The sequence below is a fragment of the Ischnura elegans genome, chromosome 4 (genome assembly GCF_921293095.1).
Source record: "Ischnura elegans chromosome 4, ioIscEleg1.1, whole genome shotgun sequence".
In the NCBI taxonomy this organism is placed as follows: Eukaryota; Metazoa; Arthropoda; class Insecta; order Odonata; family Coenagrionidae; genus Ischnura; species Ischnura elegans.
The window spans coordinates 40,739,344-40,752,809 of record NC_060249.1 but is presented as its reverse complement, the minus strand read 5'-3'; the positions used below and the strand labels follow the sequence as shown (position 1 = coordinate 40,752,809).

Genomic DNA, 13,466 nt, shown 5'->3' with positions numbered 1-13,466 from the left:
TTCTTCCATGTTAAATTATCTACATTTTTATCCCTGAACTGAATCGGTAAATTGTATAGAAGAATAAAGGATGGTCTTAAATGAAACATAAGAGAGCCAAAATGCTATTCTACCATTGACATAAGCTGTAAGAAAGACTGTCATAGTTCATCCTTGTGTCTTACAGCTTACAGTTAGCCAATCAGAGGTCATATTGAGCGTGACATCTGCCAGTGAAGTGTCTTGCCAAACCAGAAGTGAGTGGTTAGTCATTCAGTTGACCTTAGTTGTGTGTTCAAGAAATGTAAACTTAAGGAAAACATGGCAAACTACACGCAATTAAAAAAATCCAAGTGAATATTATGCTTACATTTAACTGAAACATTGTATTTTCTGGTAATGATATCAGTAGTTTGATATTAACTACCGCTAAAGAGTAAATAAAATTAAACATTCTAAGTAGGTAACACCAAAAATATTTGTATTAAGTCACTTGATTTTGGTAAAAACATTGAAAAATTAGGTACATAGTTTTATAGTGTGTATAATAAAAACATTGAGAATGTGGAAGAATACATTTTGCAAAAAGTGATGAGGTAAACTTCAATGTTGCTCGAAAAAATGTGATGAAAAGATAACTCTTGAGTGCCAGACGAGACATAAGAACTCAACTGTTTCCATTTGTGCCTTATTTTGAATTTCTTTCTTACAGCTTACGTCTCCCATTGGAAACAAGCAATTTCTTATGGTTTCCATCTTATGTCATTTGGCTCATTTCTAACAGCTTTGTCCTATTGTAGATAAATCCTAAAAGGGCATGTTTTGATCATTCCTGGTAGAGGCTTTCTGTAACTGTCTAATTCCTGACAAAACCAAGAAAAAAAAGAAAAGACCTAATAGTAACAATATAATGCTTGAGACATATTGACTTTTATGTAATATATTTGTGCTTTGATTCTCATGATTTTTAACTTAGTGGTAATTACGAATTATTAAATTTTCAGTATGTTTGCTGCTAAAGCAGGAGCTCAAAATGTTTATAGTTGTGAAATGTCTGCGACAATGCATCAAATAGCAGAAGACGTCATCAAAAGAAACAATTTTTCTAGAAAAATTAATTTATATAATAAATCTTCGTATAATCTTCAAATTCCAAGTGATATACCTGAAAGGTAAGTTAATAAGTTCCCAAAATTTTGTTTCTTCTGATAATTATGAATTATCTTTTTTATGCTTTCTGATTTTTTTGCAAAACTTTTTCATTGAATTATTATATGGATTACCCAAAAAATTCAATGGGTGAATTTTAAGAAACTCATTTATCTGTAGACAGTTCTATGCGGGGGGCTAAGTGGGCCATAAGCCCCTCCTCCCCCATTGGGTCGAAACCTACACTAGATAAAATTGAATTTTTGGGGGGTTGCCACATTGTACAAAAGTATTTGTTACATTTTTCAACATATTTACCTATTTTAGCAAATTGAAACACAAATTAGCCCTAAAGTTAGGGACGATTTTATGCACTTTTGGTTTGTTACAATCCAGTGGCAAATTCAGAGAGGGTAGGGGGCTTCAGCACCCTCCTTTGGTGTCCAAATTACACATATAGAAAGGTAATCTGGTTCTGACCCCCTGTGCTGCTGGGAGGTTACTTGTTGTTATTTGTAATTTTCAGCTGTGTATTATGTTTACTTCTTTATCGCTGATGTTATGTCCTCGTTGGTTGGCGACCAAACAATTGTTTATGTACTCTCAGCAACAGTATCCTTCTTTTGTGATGTTCTTTAAATGAAGTGTTAATCTATCTGAGTTGAAACCATATTATTCATTTTTCCTATAACCAGTGTCTTCTATCAAGAATATAAGTTCACGTTAAGAAGCTAACGTCGCCTGTCACCTTGAAACTAACGTCACCTTGTCCCCCCCTTGTTCCTATCGTGGATCTTTCACTGGACAGTTCTTTTCATTAATATTCATGACTTTGGTACCATTTTAATTAGAAAATTATCCAAGAAATTCATTAACATTGAAGAAAAACTCTTGAATACTTCTTAAAAGGGGATCGTGGTAGGCTGTAGGGTAGAGCACTTGGCTGTTGATCCAGGGGCTGCAGTTTCTATTGATGGGTGAAGCCTATGGGCATCCTAAGGCAAAAATCTTTGTGGTGCAAAGTGGCTCGGGCAAGGGAACTGGCCTGCACTGAACATCTGTCATTCAGATGCCTGTAGCTTAGCCTTGGGTGAGTGGTATGAAATGGAATAGAATTGGAGAATTAGATTATATAAAGTGATTTCAAAGTGATTTGCATAGATAAAAATGTAAAATTTCACTTTTTCAGTAGACCTGCTGATAGCTTTCTTATCACTTTTCATGCAATTTTTATCTGACATTCCTATTGAATTTACAATGGCCTTTTGCATGCCTTGTGAATATGTATAAATTTGAAGAAAAAGCCGATATAGAAGTGATGGCCAAATAATTATGTCATTATTACTATATCAGAGCCTACCTGCTCTGCTAAATATCTTGTATGAGCATATTTCAATGGGGAACTGTAACATATTTTTTATAGTACATACTTTCATTCAGTGAAGGACATGGTTTGTATACTTATCTCAAGTATGATTCTATCTTATTTGATTTTTGGTCAATAATGATTTACACTTAACGAGGGAGCTGAGTAAAGGTCACTACCATGAATCGGTCTTGGCCAGGAGAGTTTCTGGGATATGCAGAAAGGAAGAATTTGTTCAATTGATTTGGTCTGCCCTGAATGGACTTAATAATTAATGGGCCAAAAAAATCTATTGGGCATACATGGCTGCATAAATTCAATGGGGAAGATGCAAATTCTCGTCAAGTTTGGATTGTTTGAACTCCAGTAGATGTACATTTGCATCATAATTGATGACAAAATGAAAGAAAAATGTCTTCCAGGCATTTTGCAATAAAAGAGTTTGGGTTGAGTTGATTAATACATATCCACAGATTGAAAAATTTGGCCTGTAATTCTCTTTTACAGTATTCATTGGCTGTGATTTGTCTTGTTGAAATATTACATTGGTTTTTTTTTCTTTTGAATCACATTGGATAGGTTGTCCCTAGTTGTCACCGAAACAATGGACTGTGGATTGCTTGGTGAGCATGTTTTGACGATTTTGTCAGATGCTTGGAAAAGGCTATTGTTACCTCCATGCAAAGCATTTTTATCCAATAAAAAGACTCAAAATCCACCAGGAAAAGAAGAGTTAGGGGAAACAAGGTGCCTAATTTGCATTTTTTTTCTTCATTTCTATTAAGTAACATTTTCAGGCTTAACTTTGTGTAATCTTTTCATATTTGTAAAGAAAATTAACTTTTTTTATTCCTGAATATATGTTTTATAGTTTTTTATTAATCGAATTAATAAGGTTATCCAAATAATAAGGTTAATAAACCGGCCATGGTTTCAACACAGTTCTATGTAGCAGTATTTTTTATTGGCATTTCATCAGGTATCATATATATTTACAGTTACAGATGGAAATGGGCAGAATGGAGACGGCTTGGGTTAAAGGTTGCATCAGTAGGTAGGAAGGAACGTAACTTGATGTCAAATACTGATCATAGGGCTAGGGGTGTTAGTTGTTTTGGTGTGGAGTAGATCTATCTTAAGAAGATGTGAATGTGTCTGGAGCAAGCAGCCATTACACAAATAAGGCAGGCTTACATAGGAGTGTTTACATAATGATAATAGGTTTATTGGTCATTAAGTAATTGGTTTGCAATTGACCTCATCACTTCGCTAGACATACAAACATATAATTACTATTTACAACTTAAATAAAGTACAGGATAGTTCAGAAAACCATGTCTGCTGCATGAGTGAAAAACTCATTCACGGAGTATAACGATTTTGATGCCAGCCAAGAGTGTACCACAGAGTTGAATTTTGTAGTACTGCTTCCTCTTGCAGACTCAGGTAAATGATTAAAGAGCTTTGGGCCCATGTTTGAAATAGAATTTTGTGTTATTTTTAGTCTCTTAAGACCTGCAAAGAGGTGATTATTTCTTCGAGTGTCATGGTCATGTATGTTTGATCTTATTGCAAAATACTGAAGGTTATCTTTCATGTGCAAAAGTGCTCTATGTACATACAGACTGTAGACAGTCAGTATATTCAGTTTCCTGAATAGTCGCCTACAATGTTCAGTAGAGGGAGAATGAGTTATTATTCTCATAGTTTTTTTCTGTAAGAGAAAAACTGATTTCAAGCCCATGACTCAAGTGAGTGTTGAAAAGAGTATAGTAAATGGACCTAAGATGTTCTGGTGGCATTAGAAATCTTAGCTTTCTCAGTACATACAGTGACATTTTTTTTTTCGATCTCTGAAATGTGTGCTGTCCAGTTGAATTTTGAGTCTAGGTGAAATCCTAATAGTTTTACTGTGTGCACCTCATGCATTTGGGATTTTAGGCTACAGACGAGGTTTTGCGTTTTGTCGTTATTTAGTGAAAAACCATTAGTTTTAAACCATTCTGTGGCTGTATTTAGATTGCTGTGAAGAAGGCTATTGGCATCTGATCTTTTTTTGCAGTTGTGCAATATTGTTGTATCGTCAGCATACAGGATTGAGTCTTATGGGAGGTTGTTGGGGAGTTAATTTATCATTATTAAAAAAAGCAATGGTCCCAGGACATATTGAATTCTAATTTAAGAAGATTTTTAGCCATCCATATCGACGCATTGTGTTCTACCATAGAGATATGACTGGAAAAGTGTGAGTTCTAAACCATAGATTCCGTAGAATTCCAGTTTCTTTAGAAGTAAAGGGTGATGGACACAATCACAGGCCTTGGAAAGGTCACAGAGAGTTAGCAGAAGGTTTGATTGTTCTTCTAGAGAGCTTATGATTTTATTAACAACCATTTCCAAAGCCTTAGTGGCAGTTTTTCCTAAACGAAAACCATATTGAGAAGAGGAGAGCAGACTGTTGTTTTCTAGGTAAAGATATACATAGTTGAGATTTGATCAGAGCTTCATAATCTTTGCCCAAGACTGGTGTCATAGTGATTGGACAATATTTCTGAGGGTTATTCTTTCATTCTATAAAGAATTTGTTGAAAGCATCCAGTGATATTGACTGATTCAGAGAGCCCTTAATTTTCCCTGTTTCTTTATTAATTATTTTCCACATTGCCCCAATTTCATTTCAAGAATTGTTTATGGCTGTGTCGTTGGAAAAAATTTTTGCTCTTACGATACGTGTATTATATTCCTTACATAACTGTAACAGTAGCTTTCTGTCATCTTCGTCACAGTGTACCTTATAAGATCTGTGTAAGGATATAATTTTATTTCTTATGATCTCTAACTATGGGGTTAACCAATTATTTTTATGCTTACTTTTTTTGTTGTTCTGATAGCATTTCTTAAGGAAACACATCTCCAAGAATCCCATAAATTCAGTAAAGAAAATTCTAAAATATTCTTCCGTGTTTATGAACAAATAGTTCAAACCAGGTAACACTGGACAGCAGTTCTTTGAGATACCAAACTCCTTCAGGTGCTATGGGCCTGGTGATTGTGCAACTTTAATCATGATTTCAAAATTCGAATTCAAACCAAATTCAAATTTTGGAACATTTATTCCATTTCATTTCTCTTTTTCATTACGTTAAGTGCCCCGGAGAAGCTCCCCAACAACAGGAGTTAGGGTGCCTGCATCTCAAAGAGAAGAATACAGCATTGTCATTATCATGGTCTGAGTACCATTTTCTCTATCAAAAGATAGTTTACCATACCACCCCTTTTCGGATTTTCAGTGTTGAGACTGCTGGAGCACAGTTATGGTTCTGATGGCACAATGTAGGATTGCCTCTTCCCCTTTAAAGTTGACTAATCAGTAAATCGTTGAGATAGCAGATCGCACTTAGGAAGTGTCAATCACTTGACCAATGAGAAAATTATACATAACCACATTTAAGCCAAAGAGTAATGGGTGAAGTAAATTGAATTCTGTCCATGCACTAATTGAAGTAATTTACGATTTTTTGCCAGATTCAAGAGTTAAATGGGATATTTGTACATTTTTAAAATATTCCTGCATTTAAAGAAGACTCCATGGTAAGACACACATCATATAATTCCACGAAGAATTATCTGAATAAAAATAATAAGAATAACTGCATTATTCATCAATAACATGAACCTGTATAATACATGCATTGTTGTAGTTCATAATAATGAAAACTTCGTAGTAACAAATGCCTTCTGTACATAATTATTAGAGTTTCAAATTTTTCATTCTCAATACATACCTTAATTTCTACAGTTGCTATCTTGTTGCAAACTTTTTAATGAAATTTTCAATCCTTTCTAGGAGTTTGAAGTGAATTAAATAGTTAACTTCACTGTGGAAGGTTTTTCATGTGTCCATTAATTAAATTTAAGGAGGGAACAAAAAGTACTTATGTCCTCTAACTGTACCATATGTGAGTGATGCCCCATTTTTTTGTCACTCTGTTTGCATGCATTAATTGGGGAATATCCTGTATAATTTATGGTGATATAGTTTAATTGCTCACTTTTAATTGATTTATGTTGTGAATTCCTATTACAGTAGTGAAGATTTATTGCCATCAAAGCATACGGAAGGTAAAATGTGGAATCAGTGTTTTTGGAGGTATGAACCTAGTAGCTCCTCAGCAGTTGGCCATGGAATTGTCATCCCATTTGGTGCTTCTGTATGCCTTGCTGCAATTGAATGCCACAGCCTCTCTCTTCGTTATCACTTACACTCCGCGGCTTTTGTGCGACAGCATCTGAAATTTCCAGAAACAGTAATAGCCAATTATGCTGGTGACTGTGAGATAGGGGATATATATGATGGCGAAGATTTGGATCATTTACCCGGAGGATTCAGGTAAGAAGAATTCAACTGAGAAGAATTTATTAGAATTCAAATGCAGTTGACACTTTGCGATATTTATCAGGTCCAGAGGGCTGATCGTAAAGCCAATTCCATCTCATGTTGAATCAGCAAACTCCTGATTATCTGGGCTAATTATGGGGAGATGTGGCACAAATAAAGAGAAACCAAACTTTCCAAACTTAACTTTCCAAATCCAAACTTTCACTTAAACTTCTTGTAATTTGTGTAATTTACATGAATCGAACAATGTATTATTATTTATTTGCATATTCTGTTATTTTATATTGCTTCCCTGACTCATTAATTGCATTCTTTATATAATTATTTTCATTCAAAATGTTTGTACGCCCGTCTGGTCTTCAGTGAAGCAGGACCATTTCATGCATGATGATGCTGTAAATTTGTGGAGGCTCATAAACTGGTTGCGAACCCTGCAGGAAGAGCTGAAACCAGTCACATATCCAGTTATTCAAAGGATTGGAATTTTTGGTCTTCCTGGCAATGTACTGCTTCCTATAATAGCTGATGAGGGTGAGGAAGTGAGAGTGAGGTGGAAAAAGTATTAGAAGCACGCAAGGACACACATATGGTTCATTTTTTTAATTGTCAGATTTTAATTTCAACGCAGAGGACTACCCACTGATGAAAATTGGGGAGATACCACAGTACCTCCAGTTTTATCTGTCCTTACCGCTGTGGAAATTCAAATGTCATTTGATCAACGTTCAAGTTTGAAGTTAAATATTCCTTTCATAACCCATACTCTCAAAAGATTCATGGAAGAGGTCACCCAAACTTTGTTGACAGCAGCAAAAGACAAGGAACAACGCTAACATAAGAAATACAGAAAAGACTGGAAAGCAGAGCGAAAATGCCGACCTGTGAAACCAAGTATCAGTTCATGCTTCAAAGTTGTAGGGTGGATAAGTTTCAAATTAATATGACAGGCTTAAATAATAAATAAATAGGAAATTACTTTACTTAATTAAAAGAATCTTCTAAATTTAATGAAGAGTTTTTTCCTGCCGCTCATCGTCGTTTGCAATGCTAGAGCAGACGTCCGAGTAAACTTGAAACATTCCTTATCATCAAGTAAATAACTAATCCCTTGTACAAAAGAAATTCTAATACAAATAATGAGCCCATCATAGCCTTTCATTAGTATGCAATAATCAAAGAGCTTTTTTGTTCAATTTGATATTTTTTGAAGGTCACAGAAAAAATTGAAGGAGTGTGAAAGTAATGCACGATTAATTCCCAACCCAGAAGATCTGCTGCCCGATAATTAGGAGTCTGCTGTATTCCCATGAGAAAAATTAGCTTAAAGTGCTTCAATGTGTGTTTATTTTGCCTTGTTAAAAATTATATTTGTTTACAAATAAGACGTAAAAGTACAAAATTTATTGTGCTTGTGGGAACAAAATCGGTAAAATTTGAATTTCAAAAGCTTATACAAATCACCATGCATCGTATGCCAAATCCATAATTAGTCAAACCCATTGCAAAGTGGGGGTCTGTTGTAAATAATACAGATCCACTGGATGTGCTCATCTGTACTAGTTTCTGATTTAAGAGAGTCAGTCTTTTGCAGAATGCACCAGAGAATATTTTCTGGTTAACAAATCAGTGCCTGAATGAACAATGAAATAAGAGGGCATCCATATTGTAGGCCTAACAGCCATAACTGTTTCAGATGCCATAATTTCATGACTTGGAGGCAAATCTTATGAATTAAAAAAGGTGGAATGATGGATATTGATCTAGAATTTTTTTTTCATTTTCAAATGCTCCTTTCTTTCTCAAGGTATTTAGGAGAGGCTGAAGAAGCCACCTATGTCAACTTCAATGATCCAGAAGAAATTGAGGCCCGATTACATGGATCCTTCCCATCTGAGAGACTGACAGTTACTGCTTCGTCATCGGGCAGAATAGATGCAGTTGCAGCTTGGTTCATCTTGGATGTTGATGAGGATATAAAATTAGTCACTGCTCCCGGGAAAGGTTCATGTTGGGAGCAAGCTGTTTTTCCTCTTTGCCCTCCACTTATGGTCACTGAAGGCCAGACTATTGAATATACAGTTTCAAATTCTGGAAAGAAATTGGCAGTTTCTGCAAAGATTGTTGAAAACAGAGGAAGGTAACTGTGAATGTTAAATTTATTCTGATAACTCTCCTTTGAGAAAATAATTCACATATTACTCATTGCTTTTGGATTAAAAAGTAAATTGTCACAATTCTTGTTGACAACATGAAGAAACAATTAGAGTAACTTATAGTGGACAAAAGTTTTGGTTGAAAATGCGAAACTAACAAAAAGGGAGTATTGTGATAAATATAGTGAGGTTCAATTGTACACATCATTGCTCCCGATGTTTTTCCATAAGTAGTGTGAAGTAAAAGTATAATTAATGCTTGTTTTATGGCAGGAATAAGAATAGTGAAATGGGTATGACATTAGGAAGAATGGTGTAATTTATTTATTTATTTGCCCAGAGATTGATAACAGCATTATGCATCAATGTAAGGCCCATCAATGAATTACACAAAGTGCATGTGCAAGATAATATGAAATACAGGGTACATACATGGTAAAATACATATTAAAAAATGGTATATATAACTAAAATTAATCACTCATTCCACTCCTTTAAAAATTTGAATAAAAAAATTCTTTTAAAGAGTAAAACATTTTGGAGCGGAAAAAGTTCAACGCCTTTTTCCTAAATACTGCGGTACCTATCTTAATTTTGAGGTCCTGGGGTAAATGATTGTAAATATTTAACCCCATGGACATTGGTCCATGCTTTGCAATAGTAGTCCTAACAAAATTTGCGTGAAAATCCTTATGCCTTCTGGTATTATAGTTATGAATCCTAACATTTGTCACATAGTCTACTCCCAGTGAGAAATGGGTGGTGGAATCCACGTGGAACCCACGTGGAAAATTAACGTGGATACCACGTGTTTTTGGTCGTGGAATCAACGTGTAACCCACGTGGAAATTTGGTGGAAAAATTAAAACAGCAGTTGGTGCTGTCCTAAAACCATTAAAACCTCAACCACTCTATATCTAAACCTTCTATATATGTGTCTACGATTTTTCATGTGCTCTCATGGCTGCCTTTCCACGAATTATATAAAAATAGAATGTGCGATACATTTTCACATAACTAGCGTGGTTTCAGGATGATAAATGACGCAATGTCACCAGAGAGTTAAGTTCCACAAATAAGAAATTCTGTTTAACATTTTATGATAATCACCACAAATCCACTTGAAATCAACGTGGATTCCACGTGGATCCAACCACTCAATATCCACCACCACCAAATATCCACCACCACCAAATATCCACCACTCAACGTGGATTCCACGTGGGCTCCACGTGGATTCCACCACCCATTTCTCTCTGGGCTAGATTTTTTTGGACAGACACACAAACAGCATACATATAAACACTAGGAATTGGCAGTAACCAAAGTCTCTTAAACAGCAGGAGACATGGTGTATGCACTGGAATGTTGCACATAAGTCTTATTACACGTTTTTCTATCTTGAAGATAATGTGTGCATGGGGAGAGGAACCCCAAAACAGGATGCTAAACATCACTTGCATATAAAATTCACCATGGTAAATTTCTAGCAGTACTTCAGGACTTACTGTCCTCCTTATGCTTCTTATAAGAAAGCATAATGAGCTTAGCTTACTACGAAGTTTGTTTTTGTGTTCATCCCAAGGATTGGTATGGGTCAATGTTAGTCCAAGAAATTGTGTACTGAGGATTTGCGGGATACAGTTACCGTAATATGGTGAACTAGTGGGGTATATGTATTTTGAAGAGGTGGAAGTGCATTAGGTGCACCAAGGAGCATTAATGTGTATACACATGTTCCAGTTACATGTTTCTTGTTTTAATTTTGCATTGTTTATTTGCTTGTTTGAATTTGTAAGTGGGTTATTGAATCTAAATAGAAGGGGATGTTTAGAAGTCAAGGCATTGGGGATAATGCTAGGGTTTAAAAAGATAAAAAATGTCCAGATCACTTGTAGGCTTTAAAAGAATATTTTTTCAGTCCATTACAACATTTCTTTTAATAGCTCTAATTTAACAATTCTTGTTGACAATTTGAAGAAACAATGAGAGTAATGTGATAATGCACAGTAATTCTAGATTATGATGCAAAGCAAACAAAAAGGAAGTATGTATTGTTATAGAAATAGTGGCCTTCGGTTGTACATATTATGATACAAATGAATCGCTCCTGATGTTTTGCCTTAAACACGTTAGTGCTTGCTCCTCCGTTCCATTACCTGAGCTGTGGCAAGGCAAGAAGGTTACCACACTTAGTTTGGGGGCTGATTCAATTGGAGGGTCAGCTCAATTCATACATACGAGCCATTTATTTTCGGTTGCATTATAGCAGCAATTATTCCATAACTTTCCTCAGAGCAGAAGAGAGATCAGTGGATGTTTGGCTTACCATTGTGCAAGTTGATCTTTGTTATTATGTTTTATATTTTTTTTTGGCATTGCTACAACCGGCACTTACGCTCATAGTTTCACATCATGAAAATTTTGTAACATCATTTATTATGCCATGTGTTAAGATCTCCTTGTGGTCAGGACAGTGACTACACTTTGTAATTATGAATATTTTGTGATGAGAAGAGTTTTCTGTAATTAATTTCTGGCCTAATCAAATATTATTATTAAGTGATATGCTCATGTAGCAAAAACATTTTTAGTAATAGTTGATTTAATTGCTGGCATATGCATACTAATTTGATACAGAGAGCAGTGTTGTGAATGAATAGCATACAACTTAAGACATCTCTAGAGCACAGTGTGACAAAATCATTGTTTTACATTGAAGGTTATCTGAAGCAGAACTAGCTGATAATGATCTGCATAGCCTAATGGAAAACTTTTCTACATCAACAATCAGCTCTCCACCTTTAAATGAAAACCTTTTTCTGCCAGAAAATGTCATAGCTCTCCTGAATAATAACCATTGGATCAAGGGACTGGTAGCTGCTGCTGAGAAAGCTGCTAAACTTGGGAAAGTTGAAGCTGTGCTTGATGTGAGTCCATTTCCTGTCTTTGGTCTGTTTCTGATGAAGATGGGAGCAGCAGAAAGGTATGATGTTTTAACAATTATCAGTGGCTATCTTTTTTTTCTGTTTGTATGAATAAGTGATCTAGTGTTTGTGTCTGAAAAGTATTTTGATAGAAAAGTATGGCTGAGTACATTAGGACTGAGGATGGGCTACTAGTTTAATGCTTAGATACTACAAATAATTAGGTATTTCTTAAATTCAATGATAGAGGAAGCAATTAAAATGTTGTGTCAAATATATATATCGTTGAAATTTTGGTGTTACTATTTGGCATAATGTGCATTCTGAGGGAGTTAACACTCATAGCTCTCTCTCACCATGGAAGTGGACTGCTACATATGTAGTGTATTCTCAGCCTCCCTGAATAGAAAAAATTGAATGGACACTATGTAAGGGTTTTCATAATCTAGCAACATAGCATTCCCCATCTGTAACTTATGTTTCTGCTCTCACAATCAATCACAAGTGCTCAGGCAAGTATCGGCCAAAAAGGCCACTCCAGGAAATGAATGAATGCTCACACTGAGCTGCTACATAACAGTTGCATTCTGGAGGAAATTTTACAGTGTTGTGGTAGCATTCTGAGCACTCACTCCCCCTGAAGCTGACCATAATTTGCCATAGTATTAATTGGGCCATTGAGGGGAAGATGTGCTGCTGTGAAGTTGCTGGTTCTTGGATCGGGTCCCCATCGCAGGATACTTTACTCATAATTCATTCACTTGTTCACTCTTTTTGCATGTATTTCTAATCATCATGAATTACCTCAATTGCCTTAAATACTCTTTTAGTGGTAATGAGTCGTATAAAAGTTAGGAATTTAGTAAATAGCTTATTTATCATTTTTATGGTTGGCTAAGTTTAAAGGTTTGGGATTTGCAAATCAGAGTAACCTGATATTAAAGAGTTAATAAAAAAAACTTAGTGTCAGGGTTAACATACTGGGTGAAGAACAGCACGAAAGAGTCAGATATCCCCTTTCATTATTAAGTACTCCTTGCTCTAGGGGTTCACCTTAATTAAATGTACAAAATTGCACATATATAGTTGTTTAATAATAATAATATCTTTATTTGCCCAATCATCTAGTACATTAGTAATGGACAAGATATAAGGCACGTCAATAATACATGTAAATACAGAAAAATACAGATAAAATCAATCAGGAATAATTACCTGTTAGCATATTTACATAAAGAGTTGAAATGCATCGTCAAAGTATTCATCAACTGAATAATACATTTTAGACAGAAGTAGTTTTTTCAACTTGGCTTTAAACAAATAAGAATTATTCACATTTTTAATATCTGTTGGTAATTTGTTAAAAAGTTTGATGCCCATTTATTTGGGCCCCATTTTAGCAACTCTGGTGCGTACAAAATTGTGATGAATATCACTTTGTGACCTAGTGTAATGACTATGTACAATGTTATTCAAAGTGAAATTTTTAAGGT

At 35.1% G+C, this 13,466-nt stretch overlaps 1 protein-coding gene across 1 annotated transcript in view; it reads left to right on the top strand.

The window, feature by feature from the left end:
• The window catches only part of LOC124157332 (protein arginine N-methyltransferase 9-like), a 44,355-nt gene that overhangs the window by 7,713 nt on the left and 23,176 nt on the right, over positions 1 to 13,466 (top strand). Inside the window, exons 4-8 of the mRNA XM_046531969.1 lie at positions 984 to 1,151; positions 3,074 to 3,241; positions 6,582 to 6,884; positions 8,698 to 9,030; positions 11,769 to 12,032. Coding sequence (XP_046387925.1) covers positions 984 to 1,151; positions 3,074 to 3,241; positions 6,582 to 6,884; positions 8,698 to 9,030; positions 11,769 to 12,032 — 1,236 coding nt within the window. The remainder of the gene's footprint in view (positions 1 to 983; positions 1,152 to 3,073; positions 3,242 to 6,581; positions 6,885 to 8,697; positions 9,031 to 11,768; positions 12,033 to 13,466) is intronic.